The sequence below is a fragment of the Gigantopelta aegis genome, chromosome 14, assembly GCF_016097555.1.
Source record: "Gigantopelta aegis isolate Gae_Host chromosome 14, Gae_host_genome, whole genome shotgun sequence".
Taxonomy (NCBI): Eukaryota; Metazoa; Mollusca; class Gastropoda; order Neomphalida; family Peltospiridae; genus Gigantopelta; species Gigantopelta aegis.
This window is the reverse complement of record NC_054712.1, coordinates 20,659,186-20,683,222: the sequence shown is the minus strand read 5'-3', so window position 1 is coordinate 20,683,222 and position 24,037 is coordinate 20,659,186. Positions and strand designations below refer to the sequence as shown.

The 24,037-nt window shown below is 39.4% G+C and overlaps 1 protein-coding gene across 3 annotated transcripts; it reads right to left on the bottom strand.

Annotated features, from left to right (window-relative positions):
• Nucleotides 1-5,354: 5,354 nt before the first annotated feature.
• On the bottom strand, nucleotides 5,355-22,363 carry LOC121389005. Of its 3 annotated transcripts, XR_005960035.1 has the most exons (7): nucleotides 22,013-22,346; nucleotides 17,324-18,878; nucleotides 15,871-16,676; nucleotides 12,371-12,727; nucleotides 8,729-9,519; nucleotides 5,758-6,281; nucleotides 5,355-5,721 (listed from the first exon to the last, which is right to left on the bottom strand). XR_005960035.1 is itself a non-coding variant. In XM_041520595.1 (6 exons), exons 2-6 carry the CDS (start codon nucleotides 18,867-18,869, stop codon nucleotides 6,200-6,202), a joined length of 3,582 nt encoding a protein of 1,193 aa, XP_041376529.1. In that variant the 5' UTR covers nucleotides 18,870-18,878; nucleotides 22,313-22,363; the 3' UTR covers nucleotides 5,355-6,199. The 3 variants fall into 3 exon arrangements, 2 of the variants coding, with proteins under 2 accessions (XP_041376529.1, XP_041376527.1); XM_041520595.1 differs by having other exon boundaries at nucleotides 5,355-6,281; nucleotides 22,313-22,363; XM_041520593.1 differs by having other exon boundaries at nucleotides 5,355-6,281.
• Nucleotides 22,364-24,037: the final 1,674 nt, after the last annotated feature.

The following is a 24,037-nucleotide window of genomic DNA, read 5'->3' as shown; positions in this document are numbered from 1 at the left end:
TATACTTGTAGTCTTAGAAAGGAAACCCACTACATTTTTCCATCAGTAGCAATCTTCAATTCCATCTTTTATATGCACTATCCCACAGACAAGATAGCACATACCACAGCATTTGATATACCAGTCGTGGTGCACTGGCTGGAATGAGAAATAGCCCAGTGGGCCCACTGGCGGGGATCGACTCAACACCGACCGATTTACCTCCGACTACGTCCCACTCCTTGCCATGTGAAGAAGAAAATTAGAAAAATACAGATAAGTTTGAGAAAAATATTATATATGCCAACATGTGTTCGACAAGATATTAACTATATAATGACAGTATTTTAAGTACTACTGAAGGAAGAATGAGTCCTACAGAAAGTATGTTAATGCAAGAAATTGTGGCAAAGGAACCTTTTGGCTATAGAAATGGAATGGAAAGATTAATGTTATGCAAAATGGATTCAACTGACAGTCGTACAGCTAATAAGGCAAATATGTCTAAAGTTCTAGTACAGGCAGACTAACATGAAAAACATTAGTATACATGTTGAGATGAGACCGATTGGCAAATTCAAAAACAAATTGCAGTAAGTAATACCTGATTTCATTCAGAAGGTATTTAATAAAATAAAAAAATAAAGCGACAGGTCAAGGTGCAACCTAACTGGCCGCGTGTGACGTGAGAGATGCGAGCGATTTTTTTAGAAACCACTGATTTCAATTGAAGCATCCTAACTGCACGCGCGCGACGCGACAGATTTATATGTCGTGTCGCACGCATGCGGTTAGGATACGGCAATTGAAATCAATGATTTCTAAAATAATCGCTCGCGTCGCGCGCGGTCGGTTAGGATACAGCTTAACAGGTAACAACACACCACTGCAGATTCAAGTTCCTAACTTTAAATCCATCATAAATTTTATGAATATATGTAATCACGGAACCAAAATTCCATTTCGGTTCCCATTATATACACACACACGCCTTTCATTTATGTCATTTCATTATTTTTATGCTTATATCCAATCATTAAAGTATGCTGTCCTGGACACACACCTGGGCTGTGTTGAGCCAGACCGAGCAGAAAAACGCCCGCTAGACTGATTAATGCGCCTCACGTTGAACAAAATGGCCACGTTGGGAACCAATCAAATAGGTCGCGAACGTTTGGGAAACGTTTGCTGGCTGAACTATCTTGAAAGAACAGGAGTGGGTTAGTGAGAGAGAAGTCGGTGTAGTGGCCATATACCTACCCCATGAGTCATTAAACTGGGTAGGGGCCAGAACTGGGAACCACTACACCACCGAGGCTGTTGATCACATCCATGGTCATGGTTATAGCTTTTAACGTGCACATTCAGAACAAGCTGTTGTAGCACACACCTTTTCAGATTTCTTTCCCGGCACCCTCATCTTACAATCCTAACACTTGCCAGTGCAGGCAGTCCCTCCCCTCTCCCCCCCCCCCCCCCCCCCCCCACCTTTCCTGTCCTGAACGGAGGAGACAGGCGTGCGCTACAACAGCTTGCTCTGAATGTGCACGTAAAGCCCTATGACCTGACCTGACCTTAATCCTAACAAGACTCTTAGAAGAAGGCCTCGTAAGTTGTCAAACTTGTGTCCGATTCTTTTGTTCTTTGTACAAAAAAATATGTTTTCAATCAACAAGACTCACTAGGATGGGCTAGACCTGAACACGTCATGTCATAGGGTTTTATGTGCACATTCAGAACAAGCTGTTGTAGAGTACGCCTGTCCTGGGCGCAGGTGCCGGCCTCGGTCAGCTCCTCTGTCCAGGACAGGATCGTGAACACCCCACATACACACGTTTATAAGCATGGTCACGATCTAACGGGACACAACAAATTCCCTTGACATCAGAATGTCCTGAAAGACTCTTCAGTATAGTAATTAATTAGCACTTACAAAACACATATTTAATTTAATTTAATTTACAGATTTTAATCAACAGAAACATAACATATTCAAGTTCATTAATATATTTACACATCGCTCATGAATATATTAATTAATGTGTTTCTGTACATAATACCTATATATAAATTCACAAATCATGGATGTCACTGTAACACTGGCGATATACAAAACTCCAGTATAGATGCAAGCACAGGACATTCTGCAGCAACATACAGGTAGAAGGAAAGAAAAGGAAAGGAATATTTGCTTGACAAACACCTCAGCACATTATAAACTATGGCTGTTTGGTGTTTAACATGGTTACTTTGACACTAAACATGGTTACTTTGACACAAAGCCGCATGGACAAAATGTACATTCTGCAACACAATCTGCTTATTATATATCAGCAGTAACTGCACTAGTACAGTAACAAAGCAAAAAATACCACATCATTTGATAATATAGTCATTATGTTTTATTTAAAGAAAGAAATGTTTTATTTAATGACACACTCATACGGTTATATGGCGTCAGACATATGGTTAAGGAACCACACAGATTTTGAGAGGAAACCCGCTATCGCCACTTCATGGGCTACACTTTCCGATTAGCAGCAAGGGATCTTTTATTTGCACTTCCCACAGGCAGGATAGCACAAACCATGGCCTTTGTTGAACCAGTTATGTATCACTGGTCGGTGCAAGTGGTTTACACCTACCCATTGAGCCTTGCGGAGCACTCACTCAGGGTTTGGAGTCGGTATCTGGATTAAAAATCCCATGCCTCGACTGGGATCTGAACCCAGTACCTACCAGCCTGTTGACCGATCGCCTAACCACGACGCCACCGAGGCCGGTTCCAGTCATTATGTATTAAGTTAACCAGAAAAGAAAAATCCACTTCATTAATTCTAATAATGAGGTACATACAGGTATGAAATGAGCATTTTCTCCTCATTTCAACCAGAGCCCAATTTCACGAAAAAATCTTAAGCCCAGTTTTGCACATAAACGTAAATCTACGACTAAACCCATAATTCTTATTACTATTATAATGCAACAAAAATAGTTAGAGATACACTTATTTCAGTTTCGTTTGTCCTTAAAATGCTCCAATTTCCTTAATGATGTAATTTTCTTCGTGAAATAGATGCCAAACACTTGTAAATGTGTGCCCGGTATAATTGCTAGTCGCAGATGTAAACTTACGATGTTTTGTGAAATTGCCCCCTGTGCTCTTGCGAAAGTTGTCTATGGGAAAGATCCCACATTAGTAAATTCTGGACATATCTTTGCTTAAAACCACCATCATAATTTTAAAGGACAAGCATAATTTAACATTCAAGGACGTAAATACAATCGATGTACAATGTACCAATATACTTTCAATACAGAGATACAAAATATATTTGATGACAACAAAGGGACTGTGATCAATTTCAATTTCTGTTCTACTGGAGATGCACGACAGGGTTTGCTGGGTTGGTGGAGGGCTCTAAAGATTTGCAAACAGGTAGTCCTTATGACACTTAATTTTCTTAAACACAAACTGCACACTGATCAGCCTGAAGCTGTTTATTTTGTTAAAAGTCGCCATTTGATGTACAAATACTAGCTGTTATCTTGATAAAATTGATCACAAGTGGTCGTCCAACAATTACACTCACAGTTGGAGTATAGAATATCATGGGATGTGTCATAAAATGTTATGGGGAATGGGATATTTATCAAAAGTCACTTAACATTTTTATTTATAAAGTAAAAGCACCCAGTGGTTGCTATTTTATTCTTTAACAAATGATTTTCTCTTTAGTATTTAATACCAAACTCAATATCTGTGTGGTCCTTAACCATATGTCCGACGCCATATAACCATAAATAAAATCTAATTCTAGTTTTCGTTTGCGTAAGTAAATTTAGACATCATTTATAAGGACAAAATGGTTTACACAAAAAGGAAATGGTTTATTTGAATTTATTTTTGCGTAACCTACAAATGGGTTAGCAAATTTTCAATCCTCAGTTTAAAAAGGTTTTTGTTTAATGACACCACTAGAGCAGATTGATTAATTATTGGCTATTTGTTGTGAAACATCTGGTAATTCACCTGACTGAGCCAATTCTCAGATGCCTCCATTACATGGAGTGGGGCATGACGTAGCCCAGTGGTAAAGCGCTCGCTTGATGCTCAGGTCGGTTTAGGATCAATCCCCGTCAGTGGTGTAACAAAGGCTGTGGTATGTACTATCCTGTCTGTGGGATGGTGCATATAAAAGATCTCTTGCTGCTATTTGAAACGAGTAATCGATGAAGTGGCAACAGCAAGTTTCCTCTCTCTATATCTGTGTGGTCCTTAACCATAGGTCTGACACCATAAATAAAATGTGTTGAGTGTTGTTAAATAAAACATTTCCTTCCTTCATTCCTTCCATTACATGGGGGAATGGAGTTTAAAGTATCTCAAATTTTGTGTGACAATTATTAAACGGTCCCCAAGGCCAAAAAAAGAAAAGAAGTTTGTTTCAGGTAACATGGCCCAAAAAAGTAGGGTAGGTTGGTAGGATTTTTTTTTTAAGTTCAAAGAAAGGTTACCCTACCTTAAATGTGTTTGTCAGAGAAAAACTCAGTCTCAAGATGAAAGACATGAAGGCAAGCTGTCTGAAAAATCTTAGTTTACTCTTCACGTGCCATTTTCAAAAGACAGGAAAACAAAAAAAGGTTCAAACTATTCCTTTCACCAATAAGTCAGTAGATGACTGCACAGAAACTTCACAGCTTTGTCCAGTTTTGTCACAGGATGACTACACAAATTTGTCCAAGTTGGTCAATAGATGTTTGCACAAAATGTTCACAGATTTTTCCAGTCAGTAGATGACTGCACAAAAAATTCACAGATTTGTGCAACTTGTATTGGAAATAACAAAACAATACTAATTTTGTGTGCAATTTACAAATCAATCGGCTTAGAAATGAATAACTTGTAGTAAATTTCATAGTAAAAAAAAAGGCATTCCTAGCCATAGTACTCTGACTGTAAGAGAGCTAGACGGACATTTGGACATAAATAATGAGAGCGTGTTTATGTTCAAATGTCCGTCTAGCTCTCTTACAGTCAGAGTACTCGGACTAAGGCGTTCCCTGTGGGACGGACTTATAGTTTTAATGTTTATTAGCCTATTGAACGGACCCATGCTAAAATCACCCAAATTAATTTATTCCCAATTAACTGAAACACTGAAATAAATGTGAACTGTTTAATGTTTGTGGCTATTCTTGAATATTCCGTTTATTTAATTATTACCCATGCTCAGCAGTTGATAGGCCTATCTACATCACTGGCGTAGGAAGCGGGTACTTTGTAGCAGCATCGATGGTTTATATATTAATTTTATACGTGTGTGTGCCCACCCACCCCACTTTTTGGTATCTTCCTACAGGCTACACCCGTGTATATTAACAAATTCTGGGTACTAGGCCTAAGCAGTAGCCAACAATGAAAATTGTACGTCTTCTTCAAATGACCTTCACCTTTGCATGCGGAAAAAAGCGCTATAACTTGTAGTCTGTGCATGTGGTATCGAGAAATCCTTGATTGTTTTGTTGAGATCACACATTGTTGTTTTTGGAAAATAAACCTACAATGTATGAGATGACTGGAGTTACGATAATACGATATATTTTCCTCTATAGCCTACAGTATTTAGCAGTTTGTAATAAAAGACGTTTGATCGCCACACACGTTACCGTACTGTCATGCGATCTCGCGTGTCACCAATTACTGTGGTACCTAATAAGAGCACGTGTTAATGATTCCAACTTCAAACAAATTAGTTATGCTCATATCCATTCAACGTCCAGGCATGTCTAGTCTGGGTCCAGTCTCTAAGAACGCCAGTGATTGGGTCCAGGGCACAGCGTAAGAAGGTGCCAAAAAGTGGGGTGGAGGTGTATAAAAAGCATCGCTGCTCCCCCCCCCCCCCCCCAACCTCCATTTAACACACACACTGACGTGTAAGAGTTATCCTACTTGACCACAACTTCTCTGTGCGCTTCCCCCCACCCCACCCCAGCAGAAAAAAAAAAAGTTCAGTGTCAGTGGCAAAATTTAGGGTCGGTCGGGTGACCAAAAACAAACAATTTTTTTTTTGGCCTAACACAAAATCTAGGATATACAGAGAATGCAATGTCTTGATAAAGAACACCATATACATCTAGGATATCCAGTGTGTAGCAGTTTACATGTCTCTTGGTAAATGTCACCAGCATGGTCTTCCTCTTGTTATGAATACACAAACTACTTTGAGTCAGTTGTGGTCGCTCGTCTTGTTCTCTTGGCCGGTGAAGCTTCCAGCTCAATCTCTTTCCTTTTCATGCTTCTGAAATAAAATAAAATGGTTGAGATTGTAATATTGTTTATTTATTCTTTTACACAAATTATTTTCAGCACAAAGCAGCACATGTACATACATGTAAACACACACACACACACACACACACACACACACACACACAAACACAAACACACACACAAACACAAACACACACAAACACAAACACACAAACACAAAGACACAAACACACACACACAGACACACACACAAACATAGACTGAACCTAGCATTCATACAATGATTTGTTTGTTTTATTTAATGACACCACTGGAGCACATTGATTAATTAATCATCAGCTACTGGATGTCAAACATTTGGTCATTCTAACTCATAGTCATCAGAGGAAACCCGCAACATTTTTCCTAATGTAGCAAGGGATCTTTTATATGCACTTTCCCACAGACAGGAAAGCACATACCACAGCCTTTGTCCAGTTGTGGTGCACTGGTTGAAATGAGAAAAACAACAACAATCAGCTGAATGGATCCACCGAGGCGATGCAAGCACCTCAAACAAGCACTCAACCCACTGAGCTAAATCCTGCCCCTATTCATACAACGAATTCAGCTAAGCAAGTCAATTATATATAGGGAAGTTTAGTGGAACAGTGAAGACTTTGCCTGAATCCACCCCCCCCCATCCCCCACCCCAGTCTTTTGCACACATTTGGACTACTAAAAATGGCTATTTAAGCTGGTCTTAAAATTAGTTACTATCAGTGCAAAAAAGTTTGTACCTGCAACATGTACATGTGCATGTGCATGTGCGCATACATGTATAAATTACTAGCTCTAAAATATTTAAAGCCGTTCCATATGTGTAAATGGAAGGAAGGAAATGTTTTATTTAACGACGCACTCAACGCATTTTATTTACGGTTATAAGGCATCAGACATATGGTTAAGAACCACACAGATATTGAGAGAGGAAACCCGCTGTCGCCACTTCATGGGCTACTCTTTTCGATTAGCAGCAAAGGATCTTTTATATGCACCATCCCACAGACAGGATAGTACATACCACAGCCTTTGTTACACCAGTTGTGGAGCACTGGCTGGAATGAGAAATAGCCCAATGGGTCCACCGATGGGGATCGATCCTAAACCGACTGTGCATCATGCGAACATTTTACCACTGAGCTACGTCCTCTCTCCCCCCCCCCCCCCCCCCGGAATTGAATGCAAGCAGTCAACATGGGGTATGGGGGGGGGGGGGGGGGGGGGCACCCCCAGAAAGTAAATGGGTTAAAATTAGGGTTAGGGTTAAGAAAATTATACAGTAATTACTGATAAGAGTAATTAATTTTGTCAAAAGGTTAACTTAAAAAAAAAACCCAGCAAAATATTTTAGGTATGGCACCATACCCGTTTTACCCTCTGGCAGAAATCCTGTCAGTTCTTTTGTTCCAACTGAAATACTGCATCAGGATTTCACAGATTCAGTGATTGTTCAAAATTTATTTTTGTTAATATGTGCAAGCTTTACTTACATTATTTTAATGATTTACTGAATCTAATCTGCAATGATGCAAATAAACTTCACTAATTTATATATCTAAGATAATAAAATCAATTGTCAACTTCCAAAATGTGACTACTTTTAACAGTAGATGGGTATATTAGGCCTAATTTGTTTTAAAGAACCACACAGATATTGAGAGAGGAAACCCGCTGTCGCCACTTCATGGGCTACTCTTTTCGATTAGCAGCAAAGGATCTTTTATATGCACCATCCCACAGACAGGATAGTACATACCACGGCCTTTGTTACACGAGTTGTGGAGCGACGGGGATCGATCCTAGACTGATCGCGCATCAAGCGAATGCTTTACCACTGGGTTACATCATGCTCAAGGGCTATTCTTATACTGCTACATACATTGTACATGTATACATGTATCAACATGGATTTTCTTTATGTAAAAGAAAAAAACCTAAACTGACTGAACATAAAATGAGCATTTTTGTTTAGTATTTCCTCCTATGTTGTGGCAAAATGGAAGTTATTGCTGAATATACTTTTGTACTGTTTGGAATTGAATATTGTGTTTTCCCTAGCTTGTTTTAACATGGTGTGGCACGATGCCTCAATAGTCTAGCACCATCTTGCGCTAACCAGCGTCATGCTGCCCTGAGATTAAACAAGCCTTTTTCAATAATTAATTCTAAAATTATCTTTATAAACACAAAGAAAATGTATTATTACATAATAAAATATGCCTGTGATATATTTTGCCATTCATTTATTAAAGAAGCACATTAATTACATTTATTTTTATTTCAATAATTTGCTTTGTTGTTAATGAAAAAAGAGTGCCTTGACACTGGTGAAAATCCCCCATAAGTGTTTAATCTACCATACCTCATCTTGCCAAATTTCTATGGAAAACACTGGAAAATATATAGCTTCTTATCACCATTAACTATGTTTACCTTGTGAGTCTATCAGGTGACTGTGATTTAAGGATGTCTACTGCAGTCCCATGTTGCTTTAACAGCGATGCTGAGACAGCAGCCTTATTTAAATCTAACTGAGAACCGATCCCTACTGTCACAGTGGGTTTGGAAACATGGCCTGCTGGAGCCACAGTGCTGTCTGAATCCAGGACCTGCGATGAATCAGTGTTCGAATCGTCACACTGCAGATCGTAATCACTTGAGTCTGGATTTTCCAGTACCGTGAGATCGGAGTGTGAACACAGCGGTGAGCTAGAGTTGGAAACCTGAATCACTTGTCCCGATTCAACGTTGGAATATACACACGGAGATGATGTGTTTTTAGACTCTGTGGATACAGGTGTCATTGTCATGACTGCAGTGGAAGATCCTGGCTTTGGTGCATCTCTCTCAGAACCCGCTGAAGCTGTGGCGGTACCGGTTTCTTTAAGATGTGAAGAAAATATATGTGCTGTGCTGCCAGGTGTACTGCTGTTTGTTTTAAAAGATCTATCACTTGATACAACTGATACACATTTGTTACCAATACTTGAGCTCCCAGTACTGGTATTTCCAGTAACTAATGCTGTTGAGGCCAAATTTTCTTTGCCATCTGTAGGTTTAACTGCCAATCGACGTCTATCATTTATGTTTACATTTTTGTCCACATTCACAGCTTTTGCTTTTTTCTCAAAACTGGTGATGGTTCGATAAGAAACGATCATTGGCTTGAAGGTGTCCTCTTCAGAATCCGAGTCTATTGTAGCCTGAGTACCAGCCTCTTTCATCTGAAAACAATGAAATATTTGTGATAGTGTTTGTATATAGTTTTAATTGTTTTGACATGTAGTAAGTCTAGGTATTGTTATCTATAATAATTATTTTGACATGTAGTAAGTCTAGATATTATTATCGATTACTCGGGTATTGAGATACAGATGTGCATTTCTTGCATGTGCGACTGTAGGCACGTGCGTTGCGCCTTCTATTGTTCTCTTGGCTATATAAACTCTGGTTTGTAGGATGTTTGACTACGATATAATGCTCGGTTGGATTCGCTGCTGGAAGAGGGGAAATATTCGGTTCTTGTAAGTTTGCATTTAACTTTAAGGTGATTTATGAAGTACTTGTAGAATATTGTAGAGGTCTTTACAGATGTCTTTATATTAAATTGTGAAGTTTATACTAATACATACGCTTAGGTAAGGGAGTGTGAATATATTGGACGGGTTGGAATGTCTATATGCTCATGTAGACATGTATTGAAGAATATTATATTTATTACATGTATTTGAAACTGTGGTCAGTTTATACCTGATTATTAATAGTTATAACTGCATAGTTGTACGATGATTTATTTCTAATTCAGATTCGTCGTTTGTGCACGTGATGACGTGACGGATTACTTCGTTACTGGGACAGCTTGGTCCACATACTTGGTATGTTTATGAATAAATTGTATCTACTATATTTAAGAAATGGGTTATGTGTAGATTATGAAGGTACAATAGTTCATATTATGTGGGTAGATATTTTGTATATTATGATTTTATATTTGACGTTTGTTACGAGGTTATTGTTGACTATTATATGTATTATATGTAATATTAGGATTATAATGATTTAATATTGTGTAATGTATGTTTTGGCATGTATATGAAGTAATTTGTATGTGTATTATATCATACTATTGGATGATTAACATTATATTTTATTATTGGTGTATTTACAGTGATGTTGGTCATAATAATTAATGGATGAAATTATTTGTAATATTTTCAGAGCTGTAAAGAAATAAAGAATGAGAAAATATGAATAAACCTGAGTAACATTCCACCTCGCTGTCATCTGTCGTCTATTTGAACCCATTATGATGCTGCTACATATTGACAAAATTTAAGCTGATTGCCAAAGTCATACATGTCCATGTATTTGTTTAATTACATCAGAGCAGGTTTTAAAAACTACATGTAGGGCCATTTGGTGTCAAACATATATGGTTATGGTTGAAAGAAAACCTGCCGCTGCCCTACATATGCCTTTGATATACCAGGGCCTGAACATAACCCAATAGTAAAGCACTCGCTTGATGCGTGGTCAGTCTGGGATCGATCCCTGTCAGAAGGCTCCTTGAGCTATTTCTTGTTCCAGCCAGAGTACCACAACTGGTATATCAAAGCCTGTGCTGTATGCTATCCAGTCTGTGGGATGGTACATATAAAAGATCCATTGCTACTAATGGAGAAATGTTGCAGGGTTTTTTTGTCTGTCTAGGTCTCTATGTCAAATTTGACATCCGATAGCTGATGCTTAACAAATCAATGTGCTCTGGTGCTTGTTGTTAAACAAAACAAAATTTAACTTTGATATATCAGTCATGTCTGTGGTATGTGCTATCCTGTCTGTGGGATGGTGCATATAAAAGATTCCTTGCTGCTAATCGAAAAGAGTAGCCCATGAAGTGTCGACAGCGGGTTTCCTCTCTCAATATCTGTGTGGTTCTTAACCACATGTACGATGCCATATAACTGTAAATAAAATGTGTTGAATGCGTCGTTAAATAAAACATTTCTTTCTGAACTACACCCTGCCAAACTGCCAAAAGTCAGTTAAAGATTAATTTTTACAAGTTTATTTCATAACTAATTCACCAGAAAGCTAATTAGGAAATTGTGTGTGACAAGTTTGTAAATTAAATTTAATACATGCAGTTCAGACCATCACAGAATCATTTCATATGGTATACATTTTGTCAATCATAACACCCCTTTTTGATTGCTCCTCCGAATAAATCTGTCAATCAGCTATGGTGTTCGGATTATATTTTAAACCAGTTTGGCTACAGATTTTCCAACCAAATTTATCTAATAATTCGTGGGATCCAGCTTAAACCATGCAATTTGAAAGCAATACACGTGTTTATAAAATGAAACTTATGTCTCTTGTAATTTAAGCAAATTTATATTTACAAACAAAACAGCTATTATCGACACTCCACCCCCACCCACCCCAAAAAAGTACATACATTTCTATTTTGTCCTTTCAAAAACTGTTGTTGATATAATCTAAATATTTTAATATTTATGACTACTATTGAAAGGAATGTTGCTGGAACTTCTATGCTAAAGTTTTTCTAGATGGACCAGGGATGTCATTAATAGCCGGCACCCGGCGATTTTTCGCCGGCTATCGAATCAATTGTCGCTGGGTATCGAACTTCCAATAAACAATGCTTGTCGACTTTTTATTGATTAATGGCTGCCTATAAATTGATTTTCACCTGCTATTTTTATTTTTAATGACATCACTGTGGACACTTTTTTTTTTAATGATACCATCAAGAATGTGTGTGTGTGTGTGTGTGTGTGTGTGTGTGTGTTTTATTAAAACAAATTAAATGTACGCCCCTCCCCTTTACTAAAATGGATTTATATTCATGTGCTGAGCAAAACCAGTGAGCATGGCATTTTCAAAATTTCAAGCAATGATATTTACAAATTAATTTCAAAATTAACTGTTTTAAAATTGTGTAGCAAAATCTTAAATTTACATAGTTACTTGTAATTGTGACGTGATACTGAACAAAATGTTGCATAAAAACTTAAAAAGACGTAAAGTGGTGTTCAGCTGAATACAAACCTGACATTGTTCTGTTCCTTTCGTCGCCGTCTCTCCACCAGCAGTACACCCAGTCTGTGTCTGTTTCTGATGGCAAACTTGTTCCTGGTTTGACCGACTAACCTCAGCTGACTGACCTTCATCGACACCTTCCGACACAATCTCCTGGGATCCCTGCCTTCTAATTGCCCCTGATTCCCTATTTTCACCCTTCTCCGACCCATCATTTTCGTCCAGTCCCTTTTGCTGCGCCTTGTCTGATTTCCGGAGTTTTGTCCCCTCCATCATCTGTTTTGTGCCTTCCTCGGATCCCTGAGTTCCACTTGTATGAGCACTTATTGCCTCCAGTAAGTCATCAACTGTCCGGTCAGGCGGAGCCTGCAAAAAGAACATGATGTGCAAACATTTAAGGGCCATAACTCTGTGAAACAGGATAAATTCCATCTTTAACAGTTATGTCCCTTGGAATAAATCCTTATGGCCACAGACCACAATTAATTTCGCTATATGTTTCTATATAGCCTTAGTGGCTATAACATTTTTATTAATATCAGCAGGCCCGTGTATGTACCTTTGCCTGCCTGGGAGACACATACCCTGTAAAGGACCAATGTTGCCCAGCTCTTTCTCCCAGGATATTGGTTTAAACAAACACACCCTCTAAACCTGGCCGGAGTACACCCATTTTACCCAAAAAGTACTACTGTTGCATGAGCCAGAATTACCACAAACAAGTCTTCAATGTCAACAAGTTACACATGTTTACAAACTACATGCACTCCCCTGTCAACTTCAGTCAAATAGTTGCCACTTCATCGCTGTCTGCCATGAAATAATCATAGTCAAACAGCAGACTACTAGTGGGAACAAATTTCCGGATTTTGGACAAGCAAATGGGAAGATAACTGTAATCTGAGGCCTCATGAAGTAAACTTGGTGGTGTTGTGGTTAAGCCATCAGGCTTAAGGGTGGTAGGTACAGGGTTCGCAACCCGGTACTGGCTCCCACTCAGAGAGAGTGTTAACGACTCAGTGGGTAGGTGTAATACCACTACACCCTCTTCTCTCTGACTAACTACTAACAACCAACAACTAACTCACTTCACTGTCCTGGACACACAGCCACTAACATCTAACTCACTGTCCTCGACACAGCCCAGATAGCCGAGGTGTGTGCCCAGGAAACTTAATTGGATATAAGCACAAAAATAAGTTGAAATGAAATGAAACTTGATCTATAACTATACATTATATACAAAATTTCAGCATTTGCAAAACAAAGTCCACAAAACTATATGTGGGACAGACAGAAAGACAGACAAATGCACTGACAGACAGATGGACAGAGAAAAATCTATGTAGTCAACTCTGGTTGGTCCGGTAGGGGACAAACCAAAAAAGAAAAGAAAAGAAAAACAATGGATGTTTAATGACACTTCAGCTCATGCTTAACTGGTGACTAGTTTTTGTTTGTTTTGTTTGAAAATAATCGTAAGTCATTGATTTAATAATCATCGACTATTGGATATCAGACATTTGGTAAATTTCTGACACGTAGTCAACATAGGAAACCCGCTACATTTGTTTTCCATTAGTAGCAAGGGATCTTTTATATGCACCATCCCACAGACAGGATAGCACATATCACGACCGCCTTTGATGTTCCAGTCATGAGACACTGGTAAATACTGGGAAAGACCCAATCAGTGGGGGTTTGATCCTACGATTCAAGCACCTCAGGCAAGCACCAACTATATGTACCTGCACATATATATATTATATACGTGCATATGATTACAGGGCTCAATGCAGAAGTTTTAATTCACTTGCTGCTGGCTAGTAAATGACATGTAATAGTATACATGTATATACATATATATATTCACTAGCCAAATCTCTTGGCCACTCTCCAGTTTTACCGAATATATAATTTTATGAAATAAATGTATGCCAGTGTACTCGGTAAAGGTCCTGTACATAATATCATACCACACATGTTCAGGTGAAGAAAAAAAAAGGGGCTAAAAATAAATGCATCTATAATGAATCAGTGTTCGAGATTAACGGTATCCTGATATCCCGGGGATACCAAAATTTATTTCTGGATACCAGACTTCAAGAACCCAGTATCCCACCGGGATACCATATAATGTTTTTTTTTTTGTTTTTTTAATCCTGCGTTTTTATTTTTCACTGAAACAATGAAAGTCGTTATTTACTGGTGAAGTTAAGTAAGAGTGTCATCCAAGTTTGTTACGATGTTATTTATAAATTTCATTTAAGTGGGATACTAAATTCTCAAGTGGGATACCACATTTTGAAATGTTAGTATCCAACTGGGATACTGCCCAAAATGTTTAATCTCGAACACTGCGAATTCTGATGATCTAAACTGGAGATGTGCATAAATTTGTTTCGAAATCCTGTTAAATACTAATTGTAACTGATGATTTCATAGGCATATTTAACTTGTTTATGCTTACTATAGGTCCAATATTTTGTACTCGCCAGTTGGCTACTACTTTTTAAGATACAGTCGCCTGTGAACAAAAGGTACTTGCAAATGCAAGTGTTTTACTTGCTGTGTAGAGTCCTGGATTACTTTAAACACTTGGTCCAGAAAGAAAAACAAAATTCCAATTTAGTTATTATTTTCAGGCCACTGAACGATCATGCAGTATACTACTGTTAACTTAATTTATTAGAACAGTATTAATATATACATTGTATATTGGTAAGGAACATTAAAAAAACTAAAATTATTACCAACAATTGGTGATCAGTTAAACTACGAGTTTCAATTACTATTCAACATTTTAAAATTGTGTAGCAATCTCTGAAATCTACAAAGTGAATCGCAATGCAATACTGAACAAAATGTTCCCTGATTGGGAACTGTTACAATAAAAAAGTGGAAGTTTTAGTGCCATTTCTTTTGGGAAGGGGCCTATGTTAGGATCCACAGAACATTTGGATAAATCCCTGGAGATGGAGAACACCAATGGGCAAGATCAAGCAAAATGCCACATTTGAGAAAATCAGAAAGCTATTTATATGTATAGTTTTTTAAAACTGTTTACAGTTCTTAGATACACACAGCCATTCATAAGTTATGCCCATTTTAGCAAATCATATTTTAGACTTCAACAACAGTAACGTTTTGTAAAAAATGTATACCTACTTTAAACAGTATATAGAAGACATATTAAACAACTTTAACTTGTAAAACATACTTTACATATTTAGCTCAATGTTTTTACTTTTAAATATTATAAGTAATTAAAAGTAATTAATTAAAAATACTTATGTCCCTCCTTTACTTGTCCCTCCTTTACCGAAAAACATGATTTTTTTATATTAAATTATGTCAAAGCAAATTTTAATTTTTTTTAATAGCTTGGAAGTATTAATAAGTCATAATTAAAAAAAAACCTAATATTAATTTAGTCATTGTGACCAATTAAAAACCACCGGTAACAGAGGGACATACTGATGTAACCATCTTATTCTTATCCAACACACCTGCAGCTTGGGAGTGACTTCCTCCACCCTGCCGTCTGGATGAACAATAACGACTTGCGGCGAGTTCCCCAGCTTGCCGTCCCGCCATTCCTGCATCAGGTTACTCTCGAGGACGTGCTGAGCTGAAATCGTCGGCAAATCGTTCACATCAGTTTCTTCTTCAGACTCCGAAAACGACATATGCTTTCCGTGAGATTCCATGTGGCCGACTAAATATCCGCGGTGAGCAAAGGTCTTGTCACAATCAGAGCATTTGAAGCACTTAGACTTGGAAGCCGGTTTAATATATCCTGGAGTGTGGTGAAGATTTTGGTGTCGACGTAACAGCTGTTTCTGTCGGAAAGTCTGATCACAGCCGTTGCATTCAAACGGTTTTTCTCCCGAATGCACCAACATGTGACTTTCTAGATGGCGCTGAGAGAGAGCCGCGTAATCACATTCTTCGCACTTGAAGCACTTCTCGCCTTCATGCTGTTTTATATGCAGTTTATACGTATAGCGGTCGGGGAAGTTCTGGCCACACTTCCGACACAAGAGTGGGTGTTCACTGGTGTGCAGTTTCTGATAGTGTATCTTTAAATCGGTTTTCCTGCCGCATGTAGTCGGACAAAGCTCGCACTGGAAAATAGGCTTGTCGCCGGAATGAATCAGTTTGTGCGCCTTCAGGCTGTTACTCTGAGTGAATCTGGCATGGCAAAGGTCACATTCGTATGGCTTCTCACCAGTGTGTATTCGTAAATGTCGTTTCAGTTTATACGTGTCAGGGCTGGCGTAGCTACACAGCTGACACTGGTACGGACGCTCACCTGCAAAAAACCACAAAAACATTTATTACATAAAAGCAGGACTAGCTCAATCTGGCACTTGCAAATTCGCAGATTGCAAATTTTATTTTAGTTTGGCGAAATAATTTCATATACGGTATCCGTTAATAATTTACATTTTGTTTTAGAAAATAACTGACAATTTCTGCAATTTGTTTACGTTTAATAGACAATTTGGCGCATTGTTTTGCTCACCCAGGTCGAGCTAGCCCTGCATAAATGTAAAAAAAGAAAAAAACAAGAAAGAAAAGGCATATTTGTTTAACAACACCTCAGCATGGTTTCAGATTGGGAATTTTTTCACTCCAAAATTGGTAATAAATGACGACATGGCGTCTGTAGAATGGAAGGGAATGGTGCCCATTACCGGAGATTAGAAACAGGGCTAGCTCTACCACTCGCCAAATTTGCCAATTGTGAATTTTAGGAATAATTGGCAAATTTTATTTTAATTTGGCAAAAATTTTAAGTAATTGTTGATGTTTTGTAGGAAAATAACTGGGTTTTGCTTCTTCTTTTTTTTAGATAATTTGGCGAAATGTTTGGCTCACCCAGAGCTAGCCCTGAGAAACATAGGTGATAAAAACCTGACTCCCCTCAATTTGTTTTTCATGGCGAAGTCTACTTACCCGTGTGCATTCTGATATGTCGTTTAAGTTTGCTCAGCTCTACAGAAGCGTAGTCGCATTCGGGACACTTGTGAGGTTTTTCAAACGTATGACGATACCGAACATGCCGCACGAGTTCCCCGGATGTGGTGAACGACGATTCACAATCTTTACACTTGTGTGGTCTCGTGCCCGTGTGTGTGTTCACGTGATTCGTTAGAGAGGCCAGGGTCTTGAATCCCCGCTCGCAAATATTACACTTGTACGGGCGGTCTTCGGAATGAGTTTTCATGTGTCGCGACAACAGGTACCGTTTGGGGCTAGTGTAGTTGCAGATGTTGCACACCAGCTGGGTCTGGGAGCCTGGGAAGAAGTTCTGCGGAGTAATTTTCAGGACTCGGTGCATCGTCCCGTCCTCCTGGATGATCTCCTCGGTAACTTCCCTCAACGCTTCGTCCTTCAGATCGTACCCAGCCATGTCCAATGATATGTGTTTTTCGCTGCCTTCTTTGTCGCCGTCTGGCGAAACAATGAGAACGTAGCTCACAACACCCGATTCCTGGTTCACCTCCGATGGAACGATAGTCACCGTCTGAAAGGAATTGAGCATCATCTGGTTCCCTTGTCCCGAGAGAGCCTCCGATCCACCAATGACCTGCATGGTTTCGCCCGACGCTCCCTGCACAGCCACAAGCTGAGGCTGTGAGCTGTCGGCCGAATTCTGCAAGGCGACCAGCTGAGCATCGTTCACGTCTCCCCTACACACATTTTGGATCTGGTTCACACTCGACGTGTTTGTGGCCACGGAGGCCAGGACGGCAACAGGGTCCGTGCCATCAATAACACCGGAGTGCTTAGTGCCAACACCACCTATGTCGTCCAGTTCACTGTGCGGCTCCTGCTTGAGTTGCAAGTTTGCGATGCTCATCCCAGCTGGCATTTCCTCTCCGACCAGCTGCATCGTCCCGTCGTTGCCCACGGAAACGATCCTTATCATCTTGCCGGCAGACGTCTGGGCTACGAGGCCTTCCATCATCGAATTGACTGCAAGCTCTTGAGCAAGGGTCACCGGCTCCACCGTCAGTTCTTCACCGTCCATCTTCTCTCCCGTCAGACTGGCAATATAGTCGTGGTAGTTCTCCAGAGCATCGGCCGATTCCTCCTGCTGTTTCGACTCACTCTCGCTCTGGTCTGGCTCAGTGTTTATGGTGGTGTTGCTGCCAATGTTTTGGGCTCCGGCTGCCGAAATTGAAGGCGTCATTCCTGACAGCTCCTGAACAGATGCTCCCAGGGACGCCGCCATGACTGGCTGCTCCGTATAGAAACCAGAACTGAACTGCGAGCCTCCCGCCTGTTCTGGTTTCGATGTTGGTAGTTCAGTAATGGATGTTGTGCTGCTTTCCGCATCTGCAACATGTTGGCTGGCGGGATGCAACAGGGTTATGTCCTGAAGTTGATCACTTGTGGGTTGAGTTGCCGTCTCGATTTCCTTACCAAAATGAACCAGGTAGTTCTGCAGGTCATTCAGATGCTGTCCTGGACCGGGCTCCACAGCCGTCGTCTCCATAATTCACACCTGTGAAATACCAAAACATAAACATTACTTTATATTATCCTGCAACCACTGTTTCTATTGACAGATTATGATGACCGATTAAAGCAAAGTGATAAACGTATACTAGCAGATTATGACTTTGACGTCACACGCATAGCTACATTACAAAATTGCTCATTTGACTTCTAGGTCATCGTACAATGTGGCTAAAATAACATCAATAATAGCTTTTCCCCTTAATTGTCTACAGAATAAAGATAATAGGCCGAATAAGAAATTCTTACCTTCACAGAATAAAGAAGATATCCGACATCACTATAACTGGTTAATCTCTATTTAGTTTGCAAGTTTTGGTTTTACTAGCAGCTGTCTGTTTAAATATTGACTGCTAACTAGAGCTGGGCGGTATACCATATATACAGTTCGGTATCGGTATCATGTCAATACCGGTTTACCGTACTGAGCAAATTCCTAAATAATGAAATGTTGGTATTGAAAAATGTTTCCTGCCATTTAGTAAAGCATTAACAATATATCTGACGAATGCAAAATGGGTTGGATATAAATCAGACGAGAGCCGTGTGTATGAAGTTTAATTTTATTTAGATAAAATTAGCTGGTGAGACTTAACTCAGGCATATATGCACCATCCCACAGACAGGATAGTACATACCACAGCCTTTGATATACCAGTCATGGTGCACTGGCTGGAACGAGAAATAGCCCAATAGGCCCACCAACGGGGATCGATCCTACACCGACTGTGCATCGAGCGAGCATTTTACCACTGGGCTACATCACTCTCCCCACCCCCTGGTAATTAAGAAGATAGCCATAGCAAAAACTATGCCACAAATAAATAACCATGGCTGTTTTGTGTTTATTGTGTAAGAGAGGCATTTAATCTGTCCGTAATACAAAAAATAGAAATATTAAGAAAAGTGACAACTAAATGTTCAACTTCAATGGGAAAAATAAATGCCACAGAAAATTAAAAACACCATGGCAACCTCCACGGCATTGCTAATTATTGTGGTTAATTTTGCATCGTTTTATGCATCTGTTTTCAATGTAGTGTGCTTATGCCAATTAAGAAAAAAACAGCGCACACGAAAAATAGCTGTTATTAGTGTTAATCTTTAAAAAATGTACATATATGTATGTTGTACATCAATATGAAACGTGACTCGTAATAATGTTCAGGAGTGCAATTCATCCCCAGTGTCCTTTTCCTGTGACACAAATAATAAATGTGACTAGCAGTGCCAAATTTATAAGGGGGCAACTGCCCCAGGCTCCCCCCTGCCAGAGGAGTCCCCAGACTAAGGACTTCCTTTATTAAAAAATGTAATAATTAACAGAAAATAGAAAGACAGAGGGCCCCAAGTGCCCCCCCCCCCCCCCACGCCCGCCCCCAAATGTGGTTTATCATTCATTTTAGTTTATTTTTTTATTTGTCATGTAATTTAATTTCTATGTTGAGGGGCCCCCGAACCTGAAGTGCCCCAGGACCCCAAAGGTCTAAATCCAGCCCTGGTGATTAGCATGATTTACAGTTACCCATTTTGAAAAACTGACAATCCACATGTATGTAGTATCAAAAAGAAAATTAATCAATTTCTACACTAAAAAGGCATTTTTGTTTTTATATAACTATGGACATGAAAATACTATGGCGTAGGAATGTGCCAAAAGTGGGGAGTGGGGGAGGGGGGAGGGGGAGGGGCACACATTTATATATATATATATATATATATATATATATATATATATATATATATAAATCATCACTGCTGTTACTGGATCAAGAAACGTTCCACCTACACCAGTGATGTACATGTAGGCCCTAAAAATTCTAACAGTTAAAATAATAATAATAATAATGCACAGTCCATTATTTGTTGTTTGACCAGTCCCGTAAAAGCTTCATGTAAATGTTACAAGGGCGGCACAGACGATGGCCGTACAACTTTTCAAAGAGGTATGACATGGCCATACCACTTTTTTGTTCATATATGTTGTATCTGTGAAAATGTCCTTCACACCGGTGAATTTGAAAAGAATCTGGCCAGGGCCGTAGCTAGGATTTTGGGTTGGGGAACCTCGAGCTGTACCACTATTTTTTACACTGTGCCACCTCTGATGTTATGTAAGTTACCAAGTTTAAAATTTTTAGTTGTTTTAGCAAAAGTGGTTGGTATTTAAACCGTATCCGAGTTGCTTCTATATATACAAAACAACTTATTGCATTATTGTGTAAAAATACCAAACCACAAAATTAATAAATTAGGGCAGATGTGCCTGACCAAATACATCTGGATAGAACTTCACAACATGGAAACAAGTATGCTGTACCTGTTGGGCCAAGATCAGGAGCCTAGCTTCCATACGCAGGTACGCAGCTGCGGACCACCTGAGATCACAAAATATATTTTTTTAATTAAAATATATGATGTAAATGCGTGTATAGGGACTATGTTTTATTCCATTGCCGAAAAAGTCTGCGTACCACCTGCTAGGCCCCTGAAGATACACATTTTGTTGTTTGTTTTGTAGGCCTATTATTTTTTATTTTATAAACTAGAGGATGTCAGTGTCATCACTGATTTTGTGATATGACAGTTTTATCAATTATATAGCCTTAATTATGTAACTGGTCAGCATCATCTAGGTTTTATTAAATAGGCCTATATTATACACACTGTGTTAATTTATAAAACTACAAAACTAATAAAAGTAATATTATTTTACAAATTCTATTTTTCTTTATAAACATTTTATTTAGATGATAGGCAAAACATTGTGTTTGTTGTGGGAAATATGCATGTAATATTCGTTACATTGATGTGCCACATTCATTAGACTGTTGACATATAATCTGATGTGATATGCCATTTTGAATGGAATGTTTAGAGAAACGGCATATCGGTTATTATCGTTTCGACGTTTTCTTTTTTAATCTATAAAGTTTCTGCTAAAAGGTGTAAAAGGCACACAACCCAATCTAACAGTGGGTTTTGGCCGCCAGGAGGATTCAACTAGGGTGTCAAGAAGCGCCCCCACTTTCCCAACTAGCGCCCTCTGCGTACTCTCTTCGGAAAATGTGCGATGGACATGGTTGTTTATTTATCGATAATTTTACCGGTCCGGCTTACCTTTATTGGTTTAGAAGGCCTGTAAATCGGTGTTGGAGCTAATACCATTTTGGAGATGATCAAAAATGAATAAAACACTGATATATTTTAAGTGTTTGTTATTTTCTTCCTGGTCACTGCGAAAACAAGATGGCGGCCTCCGGGCACCTGTCGAGCTGAAATAATTTTTAGGTCATCAAATAAAGGACACTGAAAGTGTAGATTGTAATGTTATTATTTTACATATCAGCTTTTTCATATTTTAAAACAATTTTGACATATTTGTTTCTTTTCTTCCTTAATCCGGTTTCATAATCTTACCAACTGTTAAGATTTTAACACTGGAGGGCGTTGTCGTCTGATGAAAACTGGCACAACTAGTATACTGCGCATGCGTAGGTGGGGGAGTGGTTGAGGTTGCCGACATGGCGTCAATTTATTTGCAGTTTGTTTCATTGCATTTGTTGTGAAGATTTAAAGAACACCACATATAAAATAAAGTACCAAAATGGTGAAGGAAAGTTATATTTAAATTTCTCATGTGAGTAATATTTTCTCACAAAAGAAAATTAACAGGTTTCAGGTGTGTGTGCAGAGGGAGTTGGGGGTGGGGGATCGATTCACCCACATCCCCGTTCCAAGAAAATGTATTTTCCGGGGAAGCATGACCGATTTTTTTTTTTCGCTCACTAGTCTAGACCCTCCACCATCCCCACCCCGCACAATATTCTGCACGCGCCTGGATTTCAACAGGTCAAGTTCTTAGGTCTCAACGTGTACATTCAGAGCAAGCTGTTTTATCGCACGCCTGTCATGGGCACAGGTGCCGGCCTCGACCAGGACAGGAAGATTTTAAGAGACGCGTGTGCAGACAATGTTTGACGAGATAGACAGAGCGATATAGATTAATACTTAATCCTCCTTTTTCCGGCTGAGGAGCCTATAATTAATAGGATGCATCCTTAGGACTAGGCCTAATTACTAATCCTGACTTCATACATGGAGCTTGTATCATTTCTTTTGGACAAGCAAAAATAAGTCTATATAATTTTAACGTTTGTGTGCCTGCATATTCACTTTGTTATTTTTCTGTTCGAGGGGGGGCGGGACGTAGCCCAGTGGTAAAGCGTTCACTTGATGCGCGGTCGATCTGGGATCGATCCCCGTTGGTGGCCCCCTTTGGTTATTGCTCGCTCCGCACCGCGACTGGTATATCAAAGGCCGTGGTATGTGTTATCGTGTCTGTGGGTTGGTCGATTAATAGCAAGGGATCTTTTATATACACCATCTCATAGACAGGATAGCACATACCACGGCCTTTGATATACCAGTTGTGGTGCACAGGCTGGAACGAGAAATAGCCCAAATGTGCCCACCGACGAGCGCTTTAACAGCACTCTGTTTTGAGTTCGAGGTTACGAATCATTATTTTCTAGGGCGGGGGGTTCGAGGCCATGCTCCTCTGAATATTTTGAAAAGTAGGTAGACTTTGTATTAAAGAGACTGCCCCGAGTTTACTGCCATTGCACGATGTTTCCGACTGATTAAATTAGACTACATACTAAATATACAGTAGTTTCTTATTTAGAAAAAAAGAAGAAGAAAGAAATGTTTTATTTAACGACGCACTCAACACATTTTATTTACGGTTATATGGCGTGAGACATATGGTTACGGACCACACAGATTTTAAGAGGAAACCCGCTGTCGCCACTGCATGGGCTACTCTTCCGATTAGCAGCAAGGGTTCTTTTATTTGCGCTTCCCACATGCAGGATAGCACAAACCATGGCCTTTGTTGAACCAGTTATGGATCACCGGTCGGTGCAAGTGGTTTACACCTACCCATTGAGCCTTGTGGAGCACTCACTCAAGGTTTGGAGTCGGTATCTGGATTAAAAATCCCATGCCTCGACTGGGATCCGAACCCAGTACCTACCAGCCTGTAGACCGATGACCTGCCACGACGCCACCGAGGCCGGTTTTCTTATTTAGGGGAAAGTGCCTAAAACACCCACTATGCCTAAGAAGCCCATTACCATTTTC